At 47.8% G+C, this 23,884-nt stretch overlaps 1 protein-coding gene across 1 annotated transcript in view; it reads left to right on the top strand.

The window, feature by feature from the left end:
* EHD2 (EH domain containing 2) overlaps nt 1–23,884 on the top strand; it is a 50,264-nt gene that overhangs the window by 22,392 nt on the left and 3,988 nt on the right. Inside the window, exons 4-5 of the mRNA XM_079985561.1 lie at nt 12,035–12,447; nt 23,288–23,452. Of these exons, the coding sequence (XP_079841687.1) occupies nt 12,035–12,447; nt 23,288–23,452 (578 nt within the window). The remainder of the gene's footprint in view (nt 1–12,034; nt 12,448–23,287; nt 23,453–23,884) is intronic.

The following is a 23,884-nucleotide window of genomic DNA, read 5'->3' on the forward strand; positions in this document are numbered from 1 at the left end:
TCCGTTCTTAACCTGAAACTGTTCTAAACCTGAAGCACCACTTTAGCTAATGGGACCTCCTGCTGCCGCCGCGCCGCCAGAGCACGATTTCTGTTCTCATCCTGAAGCAAACTTCTTAACCCAAGGTACTATTTCTGGGTTAGCGGAGTCTGTAACCTGAAGCGTATGTAACCCGAGGTACCACTGTACTTGAAAACGGCAGAGCACTTATTGGTTTTTCTATTGCATTTCTGTTGCTTCTTTCATTTATTATCCTGTATTCCATTTTCTAGTCTTAGAATCTGCATTCTGTCAGATTTGAATGGTAGTGCAATGAAATGCAATATGCGGAACAAAAGAAGCAATTTTTAAAATTGCAGTTAAAAATCAATGTGGAGGTAGCTGTGAACCACCTGGATGAAGCCCACCGACCACAGTCTTTGATCCTTTGCTCTAGGCTTGATGTTGTGTTCTAGAGGGCTTCGCAACCGCTGGATTTTGACGGCAAAGCTTGATCGTAGGTGGCAGCCCCTCCAACAAACCTAGGCCTCCGAGTGCATCCATCTGACCCCCTCGTTCATTCATTTTTATAGTCATTTATTTGACCCTGCTCGTGAGCCGCTCAGGCTTGCCATCTGAAAAAACATGACATGAAGGGAAAAGGGATTGGGAGGGAAAGGAGAGAGAAAAAACCCTCCAGCATTAGTTAAGAGTTCTAATGTGTCTTCTTTCTAGCAGCAAAGGGTGAAGTAAGTTTTCTACAGCAGCTGCTTCTCAAGCCAATGGTTATTCTCCCCCACCCCTCGCCATGAAGCCCCCTCAATGGTGGGCAGCCCCTTGGTCAATGAATGGCGCCAGTGTGTGAAGCCCTGAGTTCCAGAGAATGCTAAACTTAGAGGCACCACTGGCCTGTGGCCCTCAAAGTTGTCCCAGGAGGACGTACGGCCCTCCGCCCTTGCCATGGGCCATTATGACTTTGCAGGCCGAAGCCTGGGTGAGGCCTAGCTGGCACAGAAGCCTGCCTCCCTGACCGGGGGCCCCGGGAGGGACTTTAAGAGAGTTTGTGATACAAATGGGAGCGGGAGAGAATCCTCCGCCAGTCGTGTGTCTGTGGGAAAGAGCAGCCCTTGCTCCATGGCAACGGAGCACACAGATGATTCACTTGCGAAACGCTGAGGAATGTCTCCTGCATGCCAGGGACGGAGGAGGAAGGGCACATTTCCAGGGCAGCACAAAGCGTGCACATGTGTAGATACAAAGGTAGTTGTAACTAGGAAACTGGGTGGGCCGAGCAAGCGCTGGGATTAGCCTGGCATGCAAAACAAAATGCACGGGCAGCCCTCTGTTGCAAGGCCTTCTTCCCCAGCTCCCCTCGTCCTCCGGCTGGTGTGCTGCCTCTTGGGTTTCGTTGTGTTTTTGTATTTGCAGCAGAACGAGGTGGTAGAATGGACTTTGCCATGCAAATTACACAGAAACATAGCTGTCAAGCGTCCCTTATTTGGCGGGACAGGCCCTTATCCCAGCGCCATGTCCTGCTGCTGTCCCTTATTGATGAGGCTTTGTTTGGCTGCTGGCTGGGCTTTCTGTCTTTGACTTGGAAGGGCTCAGAAGTTGAACATACCTGTGCCTGGAAAATCCCTTATTTTGGCTGCTGATCCCTTATTTTCGAGGCTGCTGGTCCCTTATTTTCAAATCTGTAAGTTGACAGCTATGCACAGAAATCGAAGAAGTCATAAAAATTACAAGCCATGCAATGGCAACGGCAGGCAAAAAAATCATTATAAGTGCTTCCGAATGGCCCTTTACAGCAGCTGTTCGCCAACTTGGTGCTCTGGAGGTGCCTTGCGCTACAATTCCCAGCAGCCTCATCAGCCAGCATGCTGGGGCTGATGGGAATTGTAGTCCAAAACATCTGCAGGGCACCAGAAAGCTCCCTGCAAACAGAAAACCAGCATAGCAGACAAGAGCTCTGAGCTTCTACTTTTCGTCTTCTTGCCTTCCTTATTTATTTATTGCATTTCTATCCTACCTTTTTCTCTCCAAGGAGCTCAAGGTGGTTCCTGTGGTTCCTCAGTTAAGCAACAAAACAGCCCTGTGAGGTAGGTTAGGCAGAGAGGGAGGGAGGCCCAAGGTCAGCCTGTGAGCTTCATGGTCGAGTGAGGATTCGAACCCTGGTCTCTCCCAGGTCCGAGTCGAACACTCTAACCACTGCACCACACCGGCTCTTTTTCTGATGTGTGCTAACTTTCTGGTTGCAGGGAGATAATATTACCAGTACAGTGGTACTTAATTCGTTCCGGAGGTTCCGTACTTAACCTGAAACTGTTCTTAACCTGAAGCACCACTTTAGCTAATGGGGCCTCCTGCTGCTGCCGTGCCGCCGGAGCACAATTTCTGTTCTCATCCTGAAGCAAAGTTCTTAACCTGAAGCACTATTTCTGGGTTAGCGGAGTCTGTAACCTGAAGCATATGTAACCTGAAGCGTATGTAACCCGAGGTACCACTGTATTACTGTTATTATTTTCCTACTACTATATGAGAGCCCTCCACAATAATCTGATTCTGAATTGGTGGCACATTCCGTTTGGCGACCTCTGTCCCAACTCATCCTCCTGAACCTGCCCAGCCAAACTTTGCACAAACATGTTATAGACAGGCTGGAACAACGCCGCCAGATTCATTTAATAATTAAATGCTTGCATTCTAAGGCAGTTCCACTTCAAATTTGGTTGGCGCGATGGTTTAGTTTGAAACGGAGCTGCCTTTCAGTGCAAACCTTTGGTTCCCAAATGGTACATGAGGTGGTGCTGATAATAAAGAGTGCTTCTGAGCATGTGTGGAGTACACCTCCGTTGCTAGTGAATTTGTGTATGTTTAGGATTGCCAAGCAGGGCTTCTGAGCTAGAAAGCCCCAACTTCCTCGAGCCCCAACACCCCCTCTTTTATGTTTGCTCTTGGGGGGGGGGGGAATCCCATCGGCCAGTAACTGTTCCGACATCATCTAGCGGCCTAACTCAAGGCTGCAGAACTTTGCAGCCTACCACTGAATTGGATGCAAACCATTCCCTAGACCATGTATAGTATGACATTCTGCAAAGCTCAGCAAACCTCCAGCTGGGGGGACCTCAGAAACTACCTCCCTAAAGCACCAAAATGCATGAGGTTCCTGGGCTGCTTGCAGCTTACAACTTTGTTGTTGTTTAGTCGTTTAGTCGTGTCCGACTCTTCGTGACCCCATGGACCAGAGCACGCCAGGCACTCCTGTCTTCCACTGCCTCCCGCAGTTTGGTCAGACTCATGCTGGTAGCTTCGAGAACACTGTCCAACCATCTCGTCCTCTGTTGTCCCCTTCTCCTTGTGCCCTCCATCTTTCCCAATATCAGGGTCTTTTCCAGGGAGTCTTCTCTACTCATGAGGTGACCAAAGTATTGGAGCCTCAGCTTCAGGATCTGTCCTTCCAGTGAGCACTCAGGGCTGATTTCCTTAAGAATAGATAGGTTTGATCTTCTTGCAGTCCATGGGACTCTCAAGAGTCTCCTTCAGCACCATAATTCAAAAGCATCAATTCTTCGGCGATCAGCTTTCTTGATGGTCCAGCTCTCACTTCCATAAACCATAGCTTTAACTATATGGACCTTTGTTGCCAAGGTGATGTCTCTGCTTTTTAAGATGCTGTCTAGGTTTGCCATTGTTTACAACTTACACAGGCCTAGATTTCACCACAACAAAAGCACGGGCCTCTTGTTCTCTGCCTTCAGACATGAGGAGCTGTTAGTATTTTAAAGGTAAAAGGTAAAGGTACCCCTGCCCGTACAGGCCAGTCTTGACAGACTCTGGGGTTGTGCGCCCATCTCACTTAAGAGGCCAGGGGCCAGCGCTGTCCAGAGACACTTCCGGGTCACGTGGCCAGCGTGACATCGCTGCTCTGGCCAGAGCCAGAGCCAGAGCCGCACACGGAAACGCCGTTTACCTTCCCGCTGGTAAGCGGTCCCTATTTATCTACTTGTACCCGGAGGTGCTTTCGAACTGCTAGGTTGGCAGGCGCTGGGACCGAGCAGCGGGAGCGCACCCCGCCGCAGGGATTCGAACCGCCGACCTTTCGATCGGCAAGCCCTAGGCGCTGAGGCTTTAACCCACAGCGCCACCTGCGTTCCCTAGTATTTTAAAATCTTCCCCCTTAAAAAAACAAAAACAAAACCCAATTGTGGATCAGGACAGATTTCTCCCCCACGGATGGTAAAAGCTTCTCCTTCCGTGCTATGGTTTTGCCAGCCTGGGCCTGTCTAGATCCCGCCCTGCTCCTTGGCTCCCTTTCCTGCACACAGCCAGGGATCCATGGGATTCCTGAGCAGAGAGGAAATCCTCGCAGCGAGTTGGCACAAGCCGGAGTCAGCCGCCTGCCCTTCAAAGTGAATTATGGCTCTTTCTCGGGGATGTGCCGCTGCCGCTGCCAGCCTTCGCTCAAAAGCTCCAAAAGGCAACCATCTGGCTTTGGAAACGCACCTGTGGGCTTCATAATCTTTCTAATATACAAAGATTCCTTTTTGCCTGGCACCAAGGCGCAAGCTGCGCACGCCCTGTACACTTAAAGCACATTTAATGTGCATTGCTTTCCCCCAAATAACCCTGGGAGCTGTAGTTTACCCCTTGCAGAGCCGCTATTCCCAACACCCTTATCAAACTACAGTTCCCAGGATCCTTTGGGGGAGGTTACGTGCTTGAAATGCATGGTGTGTTTGCGCAGCCAAACTATGGTAAGGCAGTCTTTGCTGCAGGTTGGGGTGCCCTCCTACTCATTCTGCTAACTGGGGCCCCTGGACATCTTCCTCTGCTGCCTTGTATCTGGTTTTCCCTGCACCACCACCATCACTAACAACAACAACAATTTATTTATATGCCTCCCATCTGGCTGGGTTACCCCAGCCACTCTGGGCAGCTTCCAACAAATTAAAACACATGAAATATACTCGGAGTTGAGTGTGGATTTCATGCTCTTTATTCAGCTCATAGTGGTGAGGAGGAATGGAAGTTCCCCTGAAATGTCTGCTTTATATACATTATTTATACAATGGGCCCCACGTGATTGGCTAATTCTAGGATTCTCCTGTAGGCCAATCAGGTTGCGGATTCACTTCCACCTGGAGCTGGATTGGGTGGCTCCTGCGGACCAATCAGACTGCTGCATTTGGGATCCTATTGTTCTAGGACCAATCAGACTGCTGCATTTGGGATCCTATTGTTCTAGGACCAATCAGACTGCTGCATTTGGGATCCTATTGTTCTAGGACCAATCAGATGGCTGCATTCTGGATACTATTGTTCTAGGGCCAATCAGACTCCTGCATTCTGGATCCTATTGTTCTAGGGCCAATCAGACTGCTGCATTTAGGATCCTATTCAACTCAGTACATAAAAACACAGTATCAGTGATTGCACAAACCAAAGAAAAATGCCTTGGAAGGGCAGGGCTGCCGTATTCTTCCTTATCTTGTATAAAAATGTGCAGGGTTCCCCTCCTTCTCTTTTGCCCGGCAAAACAGCTCTAGATGCAGCAACAGCAATAAAAGCTGGGGCGAGGGGGGGGGGGCAGTTCACCACCATCCCCCTCTCCAGCCAACCCAGCACATTCCACACTCCCTCTCCTGCTGGAAACCCTTCCCTGTTCAGTTCAGAATTTGCTTGGTATTTCTTAAGCATCTTGGTGGAGGGAAACTCCCCTTTCCCCTGCTAATTTGGCAATCTAATCCAAGCCGTTTGCTGGCCTATGCGCCAAAGTTAACTGGGTTTCCCAATCGGGGTTTGGATTTGTTCATTAGCAAAACCCAGCGAGACACGACGCCACGATGCAAAACCACGCGCTTCCAATTATAACCGACGCAAATCGATTGGTTTAACCGCACAACAGTACTTTGTTTCATGCACAAAGTTTCACATAGGAAGCTGGCTTCTACTGAGTCAGTATTTCCTAGCATGGCTCTCCGGGATTTTAGGAAAGGGCCATTGCCAGCCTTTACCTAGAGAGGCAGTAGGTTGATCCAAAGGCCTTCTGCATGAAAAACGGATGTTCCGCCTCTGAGCTGTGACTGTTGCACTTTGGCCTATCATGGCTGCTCTGCTGGTTGCTGAAATTTGCTGCTGTTTGCGATTCCACAGGCCTGGCAGGTCCAGATTATTAGCATTATCAAGAGTTCATCCCAGCAGATAATGTTAGTGTCTAAAAGGAGCCTGCTCTCACAGTGGCCAACCAGAGGTCTGTCGAAAGCCCCAAACCAGGATCTGAGCACAACAGTACAGTGGTACCTCGGGTTAAGAACTTAATTCGTTCTGGAGGTCCATTCTTAACCTGAAACTGTTCTTAACCTGAGGTACCACTTTTGCTAATGGGGCCTCCCGCTGCGCGATTTCTGTTCTCATCCTGAAGCAAAGTTCTTAACCCGAGGTGCTATTTCTGGGTTAGCGGAGTCTGTAACCTGAAGCGTCTGTAACCTGAAGCTTCTGTAACCTGAAGTACCACTGTACTCTTCCTCACCTGCGATTCACAGCAAATAATATTGAATGGTGCTGGACAAATGCACCTTTATGGCATTGACTCTTAGGAACTATAGGCCGCCCCTTCCCTTCTCCCGAAACAACGAGCCTGGAAACAAAGATCTGAATGGAGGGCAGTGAGAAACAATGGAAAGAGCTGGCCCATATTGAGAAGATACAGTGGTACCTCGGGTTACAGATGCTTCAGGTTACAGACTCTGCTAACCCAGAAATAGTACCTCGGGTTAAGAACTTTGCTTCAGGATGAGAACAGAAATCGCGTGGTGGCGGCAGTGGGAGGCCCCATTAGCTAAAGTGGTACCTCAGGTTAAGAACGGTTTCAGGTTAAGAACGGACCTCCGGAACGAATTAAGTTCTTAACCCGAGGTACCACTGTATTTGCCAAGTCAAAAGCTGGTCGGTTACATGGTCTGGTCACATAATCTTACAGTGAACAACAAGAATATCATCCAGAGCAGCAACGCTCAGTCTGGCCGCACACACGGAGAATCTTCTTGTACCGTCTCAGTAGGAGAAGACCTCAGGGATGTGGTGCTCACTTTCTTAAAGCACATGAGTTGTTGCGAATCGGACAACTTATTCGTTGCATTTATATCCTGCTTATTTCTCCAAGAAGCTAAAGGTGGCATAGATGGTCCTCTCCCTCTCCTCATTTAACCCCCACAGGCCTGTGAAGTAAGGGAGGCTGTGAGGAAGCGACTGGCCCAAGGTCACCCTGTGAGCTTCGTGGCTGAGTGGGAATTCGAACCCGAGTTTTCCCAGGTCCTAGTCCAGCCCTCTAACCACTGCACCACACCGGCATTTTGAACCAGGCCATTCTGAACTTTGGCAGCACCTCTGCTTGAAACTAGCTATGCAGTAAGCTTCGGGGGCACTTCCCACCAGTCAATGGTGCATTGAGTGGCCCTGAAATCTCCAACTTCCATGTGTTGTTGTTTAGTCATTTAGTCATGTCCGACTCTTCGTGACCCCCTGGACCAGAGCACGCCAGGCACTCCTGTCTTCCACTGCCTCCCGCAGTTTGGTGAGACTCATGCTGGTAGCTTCAAGAACACCATCCAACCATCTCGTCCTCTGTCGTCCCCTTCTCCTTGTGCCCTCCATCTTTCCCAACATCGGGGTCTTTTCCAGGGAGTCTTCTCTTCTCATGAGGTGGCCAAAGTATTGGAGCCTCAGCTTCAGGATCTGTCCTTCCAGTGAGCACTCAGGGCTGATTTCCTTAAGAATGGAGAGGTTTGATCTTCTTGCAGTCCATGGGACTTTCAAGAGTCTCCTCCAACACCATAATTCAAAAGCATCAATTCTTCGGCGATCAGCCTTCTTCATGGTCCAGCTCTCATTTCCGTACATCACTACTGGGAAAACCATAGCCATAGCTATGGAGGAGGAGGAACCAGCAAGCCACTCCAGTATCCCTGCCAAGAAAACTCCATGGACAAAGACAACTTCCATGTACAGGAATGCAAATAACCTCACATCTCGCACCAGGAGTCATGCATGAGAGTTCTTGTGCATCTGGCAGCACTGGGTGTGTCTGTCTGCTCAGATTCCATTGAGTCAGTTACATTTTGCAGGAAAGACTTAGAAACATTTGTTTTCACACCACCTTCTCTGCTTTACTAAATAAACTAGGGAAGGGTGGAAATTCCTTCTCCAAGGAGATACATTCACTCCTAAACACCCACTCTTCTCCTGGGCCATCTCTTTCTCTGCCAGCCACAGGCTGCTCATCAATTGGGTCTGGATCTGGTCAGAGCCCTGGAGCCTGCTATCACCCAGAGGGCAAGCGCTGGCTTGGGTTGCCTGTCTAGAAAGTTGGCCCCTTATCACTGGCTGAATGGTGTGCTAATAAACCAGAAGGGGAAAGGAAAGAAACCTGCAAAAGGCGGCACTTTGTAAACTTATAATTTGCAGGCAATCTCGATATATGTATATATTTTAATCCCACTCTTGTGTGCAAGAAGGGAGAGGTTATGTGGTTTGTAAAATTCACCGGAAATGCAGTAGCTGACAAGGGTAACAAGGGCCCATTAGCCATGACTGTCAATTTCCTGCTTGGACTCCCATGCTGCAGTAGTTAATTCCTTAATACTGGGGCAGGCCCCCCAGCCCAGTACAGCCTGGCTCTAGCTGCTCAGTGGTGAGGCAAAATGCACTCTGCACACACTCAGGGGCACTTTCACCTTTTGTTACTGTAGCGCATATTCCAGGGGGCTGAGCTGCGATGTTCAAAAAGGGACCCTGCCCCTCTGCCAGAGCTCACACGGGCTTAAACCCTGTCCCGCCATCCTTTCCAGGCCTGCCCCGGGGGCAAACCAGGGAGCAGAGAATGGTTCCTTTGTCTTGACCTTCTGTATCTCTGTCTTGTGACACCAATCCGGAGCAGCATATTCCACTTGGGCAATGCATGCGCCATCGTTTGGGTGACCTCTGGCAACCCCTTTTCCCGCCGGTGCTTCTCTAAGATAAGGCTGTGCGGCCGGCCAACCCTGCCTCTTTTATTTAAGATCTCCCATCTTTATTATTTTTCTTTAATCGGTCAGAACAATGAGGGCTCATTGCTCAGACTTTCCTATGGAACGGCTCGGTTTCCTTTTTTGGTGCTGTGGAACAAGCCCTTCTGAACTTCGGCTGCCAAGAGGCGGGTGAGAGAGGCTGAGAGGGGTGGCTCTGATCCAACAGCTACGAAAGCTGCAGAGCTTGTTTAGATTTGGCAGGGATGGAGAAGAGGGAGGGGGCTGAGAAGGAGAGTCCGGGACAGAGGCTGGGGGCGGACGGCGGACTGCTTTTGCTGGACAGGAAGAGGGGCACCCAGGTTGCTGGGAGCAGGGGCACAGATAATTGTATTGTATATTATAATTGTGCACAGATAGAGTTTAAACAAAACATATTATCTTAAAACATATCCTCCTTGATTCCTCCCCCATCCCCCCCATGTAATAAACCCCCCTCCCCTCTCCCCCTGACTTCCCTCAGCTCCAATCTCTGGTTTCTCTACAACTGCTATTCTCTGCATGTTACAAAACTGTAATGATCGTTAATATATCTGACTGGTTATTGTCAATAAAAAGTTTGCAAGTGTTTATTCAAAACCTGCCAAGGAGTCCAGTTCACTTTGTTGTTTCTTTCAGTACTTTGTAAAGGGTTCCCATTCATCTTTAAAGTCACAGTTACCCTTGTCCCGTAGTTTATGTGTCAATTTTGCCAGTTCTGCATGGTCCATCAGTTTCTCTTGCCATAGTTCTTTAGTCAGGGTTTCCTCATTCTTCCATCCTTGAGCTATTAAGACTCTTGCCGCCGTTGTCGCGTGCATAAAGATATTTTTCAGCTTCCTTGGCAGGTCTTTTCCTACAATCCCTAACAAAAATGCTTCAGGTTTCTTAACAAATGTTAGATGGAACATTTTCTTCAGTTCATTGTATATCATTTCTCAACACTTTTTTAACTTCATTACAATCCCACCATTTGTAAATTGAGTCCCTCGCTGCTATGGGAAAGCACGCCTTGGTTTAAGAACGCCTTGGTTTAAGAATGGACTTCCGGAACAGATTCAGTTCGTAAACCAAGGTACCACTGTACTTAATTGCTGACATTACCCCTCAGTTCACTTTAGATCAGGGGCAGCCAACATGGCGGTGGTGTTAGACTCCAAATCCCATCAGCCCCAGCCAGCATGATGAATGGTCAGGGATCATGGGAGCTGTAGTCCAAAGCATATGGAAGGTGCTACATTGGCTATCCTTGCCTTTTAGGGTCTTGACCAAGGGGAACAAGACTGTCTGTGGTGGTAGAAAACACCAGCTAACTCCCCAGGACTTGCCACTGAGCGAGTTCAACCCATTCCATACTGTAGTACGAAACAGCAGTTTGGCACGCAATGCAAAAATCCTTGAGCTGTCTTAATGTTTACAGTCAAACCCTAGATTCTAAATTAAGAAGCTTTATTAAGAGTGGAGACAAAGAGCGAAGGAAAAAAACAGAGGGGCCCCAGATTTGATCCCTGGCGGCTCTGGGTAGGGTGCGAAAAGACTCCTATCAAATCCACAGCCAGCTATGGATTTGCAGACAGTAGTAAGACAACAGGCCATTGGTCTGGCAAGATGCAATTCCACACCATAGATCTAAAGCACATTCCATGCACATTTAGAGGACATGGCTTCCCCCAAAGAATTCTGGGAACTGTAGTTTATTAAGGGTCCTGGGAATTGTTGTTCTGTTGAGGGGCAAACTACCATTCCCAGGATTCTTTGGGAGAGTCATGTGCCTTAAAGGCAGAGTCTGTATGCAGCTGAAGCTTCAAAAATGGGAATTATAGGGACAGAACTACCTAAATTGTATAGAAATTTATTTATGTATGCTACTACAGTGGCAAGAACGTTACTCGCCCCAAATAGGAAAGAAGCAGAAGTCCCAGCAAAGGAAGAATGGATACAAAAACTTATGGAATATGCAGAAATGGCAACTGGAAGAATAAGAAATCAAGATAACAGACTTTTTATTAAAGAATGGAAACGATTGATTGAATATTTACAGATAAATTGTAAATGGATAAAAACATTGGCAGGATTATTGTATTAACCTGTAGTTTGATAAGGGTATATATTTAAAGCAGATGAATGAGCAAATTAAGTTAATTTGGATATGCAGAAAATACTAAAAATAAATTTAAAGAACCGCAGAAAGAGGGGGAAGAAAGTAGAGTTTTGAAATGTTAAAATGATTGTAAAATCAGTGAAATGTATAAACCTGAAAAGCATAAATAAAAATTTAAAAATAAAAATAGCAGCAACCGCTGTTAAGCTGCTTCTTTCCCTGAAAGTGAGCCAAGATGCCACTTTGCAGGGGTGTGTGTGTGCAAAATAACCTCTTATTTGTGCGAATGTTCAGGGATGCAGGAGAGGATATATTGTTTAATTATATCCTTTCCAACTTGTGTTAACAAGTTCAACAATTTAGCAGAGTAACATTCCCCTTTTTAAACTTGCACAGCGGATGTGTTTGCTCAGGCTTGCTAAAGCCTCTAAAATAAGTTACCTGGTAATTTCCCCTTTAGTCCCTCATAAAAGAAATAGACACGACACAGTCTTCTATAAAAGTATAAAAAGAGTTTACTCACTCATTCTGTTCACAGATGGATCCCAGAAGGCAGACTTAAGTTACAAAAGTAATATACCTGGAATCTATCCCATAAAGAGATAGTCACTTTGACCTCTCTTAGCTGGAAGCCAAGAGAGCATCTTAGGCTAAGCTGATGTTGCTTCTTCGACAAATGTAGTCAGAGAGAGATGGCGGCCAGTCCTATGCTTTAGTTACCTGCACAGGTGAGGCCACGCCCACCTCTGGTCACATGTAGAGGAAGTCTGTCCCAGCCTAGGAGGAAGCAGGAAGTTCTGACTGGCTGGTCCAGACATCCCCTTTTTATGTCCACTCTAGGGATGTTGTACTTGACTGCTCTGTGTTTCACATCCCACATTATTCCACAAGGCTCTTCTCTTCTCCTCCGCAGGCTACGACTTCCCGGCGGTGTTGCAGTGGTTTGCCGAGCGCGTGGACCTCATCATCCTCCTCTTTGACGCCCACAAGCTGGAGATCTCAGACGAGTTCTCGGAGGCCATCCGGGCCCTCAAGGGCAACGAGGACAAGATCCGGGTGGTCCTGAACAAGGCCGACATGGTGGAGACGCAGCAGCTGATGCGGGTCTACGGCGCCCTCATGTGGTCGCTGGGCAAAGTGTTCAACACGCCCGAGGTGCTGCGTGTCTACATCGGGTCCTTCTGGTCGGAGCCCCTGATGATCTCCGATAACCGACGGTTATTTGAGCTCGAGGAGCAGGACTTGTTCACGGACATCCAGAACCTGCCCCGGAATTCTGCCCTGAGGAAGCTTAACGATTTGGTCAAGAGAGCCCGTCTGGTCAGGGTGAGTACTTGGGTGGCCACAAGGTAGACAGGGAAGGCCTCAGGGGTGCCTAAGGAGAAGAATATCCTAGGACAACAAGGAGATGTTTGGTAGATCGGGGTTGGGAAAACCTGTGGCCCTCCAGATTTTCTTGGACTCCAGCTCCCAGCAGTCATCAAAGGTGATGGGAGTTGTAATATGACAACATCTGAAGGTACACACGTTCCTCACCCCCTGCGGCAGGTAATGCATTGTGATGGGTGTCAAGTTATGAGAAAGGGAGGTTCTGACTAAACATCAGGAAGAGCTGTCATAGCCCCGTCCGGGCCCTGTTGCTGATCAACAAGGGGATAGGAGTCTCCAAGGAACACTTGCCTGAGAGCAGAATCCACATATGAAGTCAGGGGACCCAGAGGTCAGGGAATCCAGATGATCACAGAGACAAGGGTCTAGATGGAGAGCAGGAAACAGCAAGGCAGGGCCGAGAACCACAGGGATTGTTTCCAGCATCTGACTGCTGCTGAGAGCTCTGCTTAAGAAGGCTGAAGCCAGCTAGTTCTCATCAGTGCCTTCTCCTGTTCTTGAAGGCTGATCAGCTGCGGGTGGCATCATTCCACCTTCTTCTCCTTCAGGCTGCTGTTCAGCAGGTGAAGCTGACTCCTGACCCATGACAAGAACTTTCAGCCAGTAAGAAGTGTTAGGACAGTGGAACGGACTTCCTTGGAAGGTGGTAGACTCTCCTTCCTTGAAGGTTTTTAATCAGAGGTTGGATGGCCATCTGTCAGGGATGCTTTCGTTGAGATTCCTTCATTGTAGGGGTTTAGAACAGATGAACCTCTGGGTTCCTTCCAACTCTATGATTCTGTTACCCAGTACAGTGGTACCTCGGGTTACATACGCTTCAGGTTACATACACTTCAGGTTACAGACTCTGCTAACCCAGAAATATTGCTTCAGGTTAAGAACTTCGCTTCAGGATGAGAACAGAAATCGTGCTCCGGCGGTGCGGCAGCAGCAGGAGGCCCCATTAGCTAAAGTGGTGCTTCAGGTTAAGAACAGTTTCAGGTTAAGTACAGACCTCCGGAACGAATTAAGTACTTAACCCGAGGTACCAGTGTAGTTGGTCAATGACAATAAGCTGTTGGTCAATGACAGTAAGAAAATGTTCTGTTCTGATGTTTCCCCAGAGTGCTTGAAAATCGCTGAGGGTCTTGGCCATGGGTAGGCAAACTAAGGCCCGGGGGCCAGATCCGGCCCAATTGCCTTCTAAATCCAGCCCACAGAGATTCCGGGAATCAGCGTGTTTTTACATGAGTAGAATGTGTCCTTTTATTTAAAATGCATCTCTGGGTTATGTGTGGGGCACAGGAATTTGTTCATTCCCCCCCCCCAAAAAAAAACTAGTCCGGCCCCCCACAAGATCTGAGGGACCGTGGATCGGCCCCCTGCTGAAAAAGTTTGCTGACCCCTGGTCTTGGCGGACACTTATGAATTTGCCTGCCTTTTGTAGCACGTATCACACACTGCGTATGATTTTTAATTGTATTTTTGCAGGCCCACTCCAGACCACCTGAATGATGCTTACAGGCCACTGGTGGTCCACGGACCCCAGTTTGAGATGCCCTGTGGACCAGTTCTATTAGGAGGAAGGGAAGTGCGGTCTCTGCCCATTTCAGGGGCACTCCATTGCAGCCGTGAATGCTCTGTTGCAAAACATCCTTGGCTGGCGGTGGAACATTCCGTTGCAATGGAATTGGAGGGCAAATAGGCATTGTGTCTTGAGATGGTTTTGCTGGGTTGTGAAAGGCGAATGAGCCCAAAAGGAGATCTGTTGCAGGCAGGGATCTTCTCCAACAGGAGAATGCAGCATGCACTCCCGCCAGGAGAAATATCCCATTGCAATGGGGGTAGGTGCAGCAACGGAGCTGGGGTGGGAATTCTGTTGTAGTCACCTGTAGGATACAGTCGCATTGAAATGGGACTGGAAAGGAGAACACGAATTGCCCACTGAGGGAACTTCAGGTTGCAAGAGACAGTGATACGGGTATGTTGTGTGAATGAATGGCACAAGGGAGGTTATTCTTAAAGTGTTCCACTGAGGTGAGGATTGAAGGAAGAGCAGGCATTATCCCATTTGAACAGCCCAGTGTGTGTGTGTGTGTGTGTGTGTGTGTGTGTGAGAGAGAGAGAGAGAGAGAGAGAGAATACAGTGGTACCTTGGGTTACATACGCTTCAGGTTACAGACTCCGCTAACCCAGAAATACTACCTCAGATTAAGAATTTTGCTTCAGGATGAGAACAGAAATTGTGCTCTGGCGATGCAGTGGCAGCAGGAGGCCCCATTAGCTAAAGTGGTGCTTCAGGTTAAGAACAATTTCAGGTTAAGGACGGACCAACGGAACGAATTAATTACTTAACCCGAGGTAAAGGGTAAAGGGACCCCTGACCATTAGGTCCAGTCGTGACCGACTCTGGGTTTGCGGCACTCATCTCGCTTTATTGGTCGAGGGAGCTGGCGTACAGCTTCTGGGTCATGTGGCCACCATGACTAAGCCAATTCTGGCAAACCAGAGCAGTGCCCGGAAACGCTGTTTACCTTCCCGCCGGAGCGGTACCTATTTATCTACTTGCACTTTGACGTGCTTTCGAACTGCTGGGTTGGCAGGAGCAGGGACCGAGCAACGGGAGCTCACTCCGTCACGGGGATTTGAACCGCCGACCTTCTGATCGGCAAGTCCTAGGCTCTGTGGTTTAACCCACAGTGCCACCCGCGTCCTTAACCCAAGGTACCACAATATTAATGACTGCAGAACTGTTGGCCAGTGTGGTAATTTCCCATCGCAACCACAGCTAGGTGGAGATGGCAAGCATTATTCAATGGAAGGATATTCCAGCGTTGCAGACGTGTTTGTGACTGAAGGAAGGGCTTGGCTGATGCTCTACACAGTGAGAAAATACGGAGTTTTAATGGGGTTGTGGGGAGAGGACATGCAATGGCAGGCTTTACCCATCTGGCTAATGCACCAGATGCATTATTGAACTTCTTTTCACCCATACTGAGGATGGAGTCGCATGCTGTGCTTCATCCTACAACTGCCCTCCTTCCGCTGTCTCCAACTACACCGCTTTTCCTTTTTGAAAGGATTGACCTTAAGTAATACGATCACACTTGCAGAGGGGCCCTTCCACTAAACCACCCCCATTCCTCTTTTTCTCCGTCGCAGGAGACCGCGGCTTGTCCCAACGCCCAGTTTTTAATTGCTGCTTTTCCTGTTCTCCCGAGCAATTGGGAAGGGACTTTATTGCGCCTCCCCCTCTGAACAATGGCCCCGTCCCCGCAGAGGAAGCCCGCATTGTGCTTCAGGGTACAATGTGTTTATGGGCTCGACCACCCCTTTCCTATTTCCCAACGCTTCCCTCTGTGTTTTGCTCTGGTTTTCTCGTTAAGCACGTTCCTGATGAGGTGGCATCTTCCGCCGTCTTAATTAGATGAATGACGCCGCCTCGTTTCTCTCTTCTCAGGCCTGTTGCTCTGGGTACGCAGAGTAGCGGAGATGGGTAGAGCAGCATGGCCTCGCCCAAAGATCCGTCCTAGCCATAGATCAAATCCTGGCTCCCACTTCTCACAAACAGCAGTAGCTATTTTTTTTTAAAATAAATTTTTATTAGATTTTCCACAGTGATAACACAAACCACAAAGCAAAATGATACATAAAAACAGAAAAAGAAAAAGAAAAAAGAAAAAAGAAAGGGGGGAAAGGGGGGGGACAATAAACAGATAAACAATAACAACAAACTTAATTCTTCACAAATCCAACCTTTTAAACATTTTGGTTGACTTCCTCAAATCCCTCCCTTCTGAGTTTCCTTCTAATTAAAGGTAACAGCTTTCCAATATCATTATTAAACTAAAACAATTTCCAATTATAGTCCATCTTACTCACTTTTCTTAACATTCTATATCCCATTTATTTAATTATAACTTAATTTAATCCTAGGCCTATTTGTTTCTTTCAAGTAATTTATAATTTTTTATATTACAATATTTATTCAAATAGTCCTTGAATTTCCTCCAGTCCTCTTGAAACTCCTCTTCTTTCTGGTCGCGGATTCTTCCAGTCAGGTCAGCTAGCTCCGAAAAGTCCATCACCTTCATCTGCCAATCTTCCACTGTTGGCAGTGCTTGTGTTTTCCAATCTTTAGTAAGTAATATTTGGGCGGCTGTTGTGGCATACAAAAATAATTTAACATCTTTCTTGGGCAATTCTAAACCTGTTATTCCAAGAAGAAAGACCTCTGGTTTCTTAATAAATGTATATTTCAACACTTTTTTTCAGTTTATAAATCTTCTCCTTGGGACAAGTCCACCACATATGGAAAAAAGTACCTTCTTTTTCTTTACATTTCCAACAAAGGTTATCACTATTGTGATAAATCTTTGCTAGTTTTACAGGGGTCAAGTACCATCTATACATCATCTTCATAATATTTTCCTTTAACATTGTACATGCAGTGAACGTAACCCCTTTCCTCCATAACCTCTCCCAGTCCTCCATCATTATATTATGTCCCACATCTCTTGCCCAATCAATCATAACCAATTTAACTTGTTCATCCTTTGTATGCCACTCCAACACCAGTAGCTATTTTTTGACCCATCAGAAAGACAGTCTTTTAGCAAGCCAGGCATGGGTCTGAGTCCCTGAAGGCTGCTCCATGGGGGTGTGGGGGGCACTGTCCTACCAAACTCAGCCTGCCTGCAGCCAGCCCCACACCTCTCTGCCCTCTTGCTTTTGACCAATCCAGAGAGTAGCGCAGCCTGTCATCTTCTCCCTCCTCCGTTTAAGTAGAAATTTGCAGAGAAGATGGGTACCAATCTAGAATCGGCTGCTTCTGCCTGTCATTGGCACTGACTCCAACTGCTGTTGACACCCCTGCCTTCCGCCCTACCATTGCCAAGATAGAGAGGGAAGGAGCGACCCCCTTTTTCTGGTTTGGGTCCTGTCCGCACTCAGTTTTGGACACAGCCTAACCCACTTACGTTCTGTCGCTATCCACTGCCAGCGTGCAATTGCCAACAGATTAATTCCAAGGGAACACGGCCTTTGAAAGAAAACAGCAACAAACCACTATTGTAAGGATGGTGAGGTGATGGGTATTGGATTCCAACTCCCATTAGCCCCAGTCAACATGGTAAGTCCAAATTGCAGTCCAAAATAACTGCAGGGCACCTGGTTGGGGAAGGCTGATTCCAGCATTGCAGGGGATTGGACTAGATGGCCTTTGGGGTGCCTTCCAACTCTACAATTCTATGATTCTATGTTTCTGTGATCACGGGAAGCGCTCTGAACGCCTGAAGGCTATGTATAGACCTGGTAAGTGCCCCTACCTGCGAGACCAGAGATTCTCAGAGGACTGGAGTAAATATATGAATTATTTGAAAAGCAATTGTAATCAACAGATTACGCTAGTAGGATTGCAAGAAGTTTTGTAAGGAGGATTATGCGAATTATTGCAGAGAAAACCATGATAAGAATTATTAGTGAAGGAGTAATACTGAAAATTATGAAATGCAGATTAAGTGAAAAGCTTGGAAAATCTTCAGATGCAGTTGATGGAAGTCCAAAACATTGTTATAAGATAAGAATGTATGTTATATGATTTTTGGAAATTATCTGTAAAAACGTGTGTGTGTGTGTGTGTGTGTGTGTGTGTAATTGCCCTTACTAAATTACTTAATTCTTAACTGGTTAACATCCCTAATTTTCATATTATAATAATAACTTACACAGCACTGTGTGGGATCCTCATCTGTCAGCATCACCACATCTTAGAATAATGTTTTGGATGGGCACCTCTGGCCAGCGGAAGATTTGGAGGGACGAGAGGGCACATAATCACATCTCCTTTGGCCCTGGATAATTGGCTGCTTGCTGCTTGCTTAAATGGCCTCCCCAAATCTGCCACCTAGAGTGGTTTGCCTCACCTTGTCCAACGACAGGGCCGGCCCAGGTTTCAGCTCCTTAATGTCCCCCTCTGTCGGCATACATAGCTGACTTAGGTCATGTCCGCACTGTGCATTTAAAGCGCTCTTATAGCATTTCAACAGTCATGGCTTCCTCCAGTGAATCCCAGGAGCCATAGTTTGTTAAGGGGGCTGGGAATTATAGTTCTGAGCGGCTAAACTACAGCTCCCAGGATTCTTTAAGGGAAGCCACATGCTTTCGGTGTATAGTGTGATTGATGTGACTTGGAAATATGGGAAGCCGCTGCCGTGATTTGCCCTTAGAAAACACTGCACAGATTAATTCTAGCCAATCTATTCCAGCAGCAAGGAGGTATCACTTCTTCTGCCGGCTCCTCCATCTCTCTCTCTCACAAACAGATTTGCAGATTATTTACAAGGTTCTTCAGTTGCCCAGAAAACGAGCTAGCAGTTACCCAAAAGTTCAGGAAACTTCTGTTTTCGCCCCCAGATTTCTCAGCCTTATCTTTTCCTGTCACCTGTAAGGATGGGTTTGTATTACAAGGGCCCTCCAGTGGCAATTTCCTCCTGGCTTTGGAAAAAGAAAATAACACAAACCCACAAAAAACAGCTGGGTGGCTGTACAAGGAAGGACGTCAAGGCCTCTGCAGCGATTTTTTCTCCAGTGTCAGGCACACCAACCCTGGAGTTGAGTTAGGACTGAGGACACATCCAGACAGCCCTTATTTTTTTTGGTGGGGTGTTTCAGTCACATGCTGGCAAATTCAGGCTGCACGATTGAAGCCGGTTTGGGGTTCCTGAGCAGCAAACCTTTCCACTAAAAATCGGACTTTTGGCAAGCGTGGAACGATAGCACTTGCTTTGACCCAATGTACTCACTGTGCCTTTAAAGCATGACTCCCCCCCAAAAAAAGAATTCTGGGAAGTGTAGTTCATTAATAATAATAAAAATTATTTATACCCTGCCCTCCCCAGCCAGGGCTGGTCTCAGGGCGGCTAACACCGAATATAAATTACAATAAAACATAATAGAAAAAAGAAGGGGGGGAACAACAGTTAATTAAAATACGGCTTAAAATACAGCTTAAAATGCAGCCTCATTTTAGTAAGGTAAAGGTAAAGGGACCCCTGACCATTAGGTCCAGTCGTGGCCGACTCTGGGGTTGCGGCGCTCGTCCCGCTTTATTGGCCGAGGGAGCCAGCGTACAGCTTCCGGGTCATGTGACCAGCATGACTAAGCCGCTTCTGGCAAACCAGAGCAGCGCACGGAAACGCCGTTTACCTTCCCGCCGGAGCGGTACCTATTTATCTACTTGCCCTTTGACGTGCTTTCGAACTGCTAGGTTGGCAGGAGCAGGGACCGAGCAACGGGAGCTCACCCCGTCGCGGGGATTCGAACCGCCGACCTTCTGATCGGCAAGTCCTAGGCTCTGTGGTTTAACCCACAGCGCCACCCGCGTCCCTCCTCATTTTAGTAGTAGCCCATAAATCAAGACCATAAAGGGAGGAAACATCAGATATTCACCCGAGCCAGCTATCCATGCTGGTCCTACATGGGCCAGCAAAAAAAGCCAAGGGAAAATTTATATACCAAATCTTATATAAGGGGTCAGAGTGAGTCCAAGCTGAAGGCCAGGCAGAACAGCTCCATTTTGCAGGCCCTGCGGAAAGATGTCAAATCCCGCAGGGCCCTGGTCTCTTGTGACAGAGCGTTCCACCAAGTCGGGGCCAGCGCTGAAAAGGCCCTGGCCCTAGTTGAGACTAATCTAACCTCCTTGAGGCTTGGGACCTCCAAAGTGTTGTTATTTGTGGACCTTAAGGTCCTCCGCGGGACATATCAGGGTGCTGAGAATTGTAGGGCCCCATATCCTTTGCGGGAGAGCCCATGTGCTTTAACTTTGCGGTGCGTCTGCAGCTATTAAAATCCCTTCCCCGCAAACTAAATCAGAATGAATGCTCAGTCAACAGATTTCAAAGAATTGTGGAGCATGAAGGTCATTTAGTCCAACCCCCTACAATGCAGGACTCTTCCCGCTAAAGATCGAAGACTGAAATAGCATTGAAATGGGATGATGTTATAACTGCCCTCTCACACCACCGTGAACACAAATCATTGTTGTTGTTGTTGTTTAGTCATTTAGTCGTGTCCAACTCTTCGTGACCGCATGGACCAGAGCACGCCAGGCACTCCTGTCTTCCACTGCCTCCCACAGTCTGGTCAAACTCATACTGGTAGCTTCGAGAACACTGTCCAACCATCTTGTCCTCTGTCGTCCCCTTCTCCTTGTGCCCTCCATCTTTCCCAGCAACAGAGTCTTTTCCAGGGAGTCTTCTCTTCTCATGAGGTGGCCAAAGTCTTGGAGCCTCAGCTTCAGGATCTGTCCTTCCAGTGAGCACTCAGGGCTGATTTCCTTCAGAATGGAGAGGCTTGATCTTCTCGCAGTCCATGGGACTCTCAAGAGTCTCCTCCAGCACCATAACTCAAAAGCATCAATTCTTCGGCGATCAGCCTTCTTGATGGTCCAGCTTTCACTTCACTTCCATGCATCACTAGCACAAATCATCAAGGGTGCACAATTAGAAAGGACCCTCGCTTTATCCATTTCTGATCAGAGGCCCAGGACAGGATTTACAACCTGGCTCCTGGCTCCCGCTTTGCGGACGTTTCCTCTGCTCATCTCTCTCCCGCAACCCCTGCATCCTGTCTTGCCTGGGCTTCTGAGCCTCTCTCACGCCCCAGACGTCAGCCGCTTCAGCTTGGCTGCCACCTCAAGGGTTGATGAGCCGAGCCAACAACGCGGAGATTTCCTTATTCTCCAGACAATGAGCTGCGCTGCTTTGCACAGGAAAGTCCTGAGCCATAAATCCAGCCGGTGGTTGGGGAAGCGAGCCCTGGGAATCCATCTTCTAGCCAGAAGTCCAGAACTGCAAAGCCTGCTTTAGGCTGCTCTCAAATGCTAGAATCTTCTTCGGTGCTGCATCGCTCAAGTCCTGGAAGGAACACGATCAGTTTTCATGCGCCACCAAGTTGGGGGAGGCTGGTAATGCATTTGTTGGAAGCCTGAAGGTAGCATTCAAAGGTTGTCGGTGATTTCTACCATCTCAAGCTTCCTGGCCCTGTAAAAACACCTTTTCCTGGAAAGAACACCCTGCCTAGCACAAGTCCAGGATATGTACTGAATTCCAAAACTGATATTATCATCCAACAGGAGCCTTACCAAGCGAGTCCATGATCCCACGATTTTCCTCCATGACTTCCTTATGCAGAGCTCTCTGGTCAGGATCCAGCAATGCCCATTCCTCGTCTGTGAAACGGAGAGCTACATCTTCAAAGCACACTGGACCCTAAAATGAAAAAGCATGTCCCTCTTAGACAGCATAAGGATTATCTACTACACACTGCTCTGTTGTTTTCTGCCTGTCAGTGGCTGTGTTGTTTTAATGGGATTGTTTTCCTGCATATTTTAATTGCACGTGAAATTCTTTTAATGTATTTAATTGTGTCTTTTAATGACACAATTCTGCTTTGGCACGTCTTTCTTTCCCCACCTACTGCCTTGACTTCTTTCTGCATCCTCTTCCTCTTTCTTCAGCACCGAAATGCTCTGCCTGACGTCACTTAACCTTTTGCTTGTCTCCATGCTCCCCACTTGGAGGGCCTGCGGACATTCCATGACATCACGACAGCTCAGCCACTCAGGGCCGGCCCTACCGTTTGTCAGAGTAAGGCGGCAGGTGCCAGTGTGTGTGTGTGTGCACAACTAAACAATGTTGGAGGGCAGTCGCTAGGTGTGTGCTGCAAAGCCTGCCCTGCTTGCCTTAAGCAAGCCTGCAACCCTCAGGTGTGGTGGAGGACAGGTTCCTGTCATCAGTGTTGAAGGAGCCTCCCCTGCCAGCTTGATCAGCTTTGGAGCACGGAATAGGAGGCAGTGCTATCTTGTCCTTAGCCTCAGGTGGCCAAAAAGCTTGGGCCAGCCTTGCAACCAGTGGTGAGCAAAAAGCGGGGGGCGAGGGAGTATATATATTTTTTTTGGGGGGGGGAATGAAGTTTTCACATTACAATAAGGGAGGAAAACCCAAACTAATCTACAGGAAATAAAGAAAAGAAAGATACCGAAGAAAGAAGGAACAGAAAAAAGCTACAAGATACTCCCTCAGCACATTAATAATAATAATAATAATAATAATAATAATAATAATAATAATAATATCACAGTTAAAACATAATGGGGGGGGGGCAATTTAAAATAAAGTGCAATTTAAAATGCAGCCTCATTTTAAAAGTAGCCGATATCTTAACTTTCATCCTGAGTAGAGGGGTTGTATCCAAGATTAGTCTGAGCACACCCTTCAAAATAGGCACAGCTCCCATTAATTTCGATGGGCGGTATCCAATGCATTCATAATAATAATAATAATAATAATAATAATAATAATAATAATAATAATAATAGCCTGCCCATCTGACTGGGTTGCCCCAGCCACTCTGGGCAGCTACCAACAAAACGTAAAAACACAGCCAAACATTAGATATTAAAATTTTTCCGATACAGGCTGCCTTCAGATGTCTCCAGAAAGTTGTGTAGCTCTTTATCTCCTCGACATCTGACGGGAGGGCATTCCACAGGGCGGGCGCCACTACCGGGAAGGCCCTCTGCCTGGTTCCCTGTAACATCACTTCTCACAGTGAGGGAACCGCCAGAAGGCCCTCGGAGCTGGACCTCGGTGTCCAGGCTGAGCAATGGGGTTGGAGACACTCCTTTCAGGTATACAGGGCCGAGGCCTTTGAATGCATGGTGTGAATGTGGCCTGACAGAGACACGTGCTGCTCTTAAGAGGCCGATCTTCATAAGCTGCTGCTTTGGTCCACCCAGGTCCATGCTCACATCATCAGCCACCTGAAGAGAGAGATGCCATCCGTTTTTGGCAAGGACAACAAGAAGAAAGCGCTGATTGCCAAGCTGCCCGTCATCTTCGCCAAGATCCAACTTGAGCATCACATCTCGCCGGGCGATTTCCCCGACTGCAACAAGATGCAGGTGAGGGCAGTTTCCTTGTCTCCCATCGCACTCATCTGAAGCAGCCATGATAGGCAAAACAACACAAGTTTCCCTGTACTGTACTAGATCCCATCTCCTTTTATTTTTTTGCCATGGTCCTCACCTCAAGGTCAGCGGTAGGGAATCTGTGTCCCTTCCAATGTTGCTGGTGGTGTGCAGGCAGAATCCGCACCTAGTGTCATGGGCTGCTTGGATGCAGAGAAGTGGAAGGAGGCACCAGCTGGGGAACCCCCAGGGGAAGAAGGCTCAGAGCCAGGGGGTGACAATGAGTGGCCAGAGGGAGAAGACAGGGAAGAGGAGGTGTGGGAAGCTGAAGAGGTAACAGGGTTTAGTGAGCGGGAAGAGGCTGTGGCAGAGAGCAGTCCAGAATCAGAGGCCAAAGCAGAGGCTGGAGAGGAGGGAAGTCAAGAG

Source organism: Podarcis cretensis (genome assembly GCF_951804945.1).
Source record: "Podarcis cretensis genome assembly, chromosome: 8".
Lineage (NCBI taxonomy): Eukaryota > Metazoa > Chordata > Lepidosauria > Squamata > Lacertidae > Podarcis > Podarcis cretensis.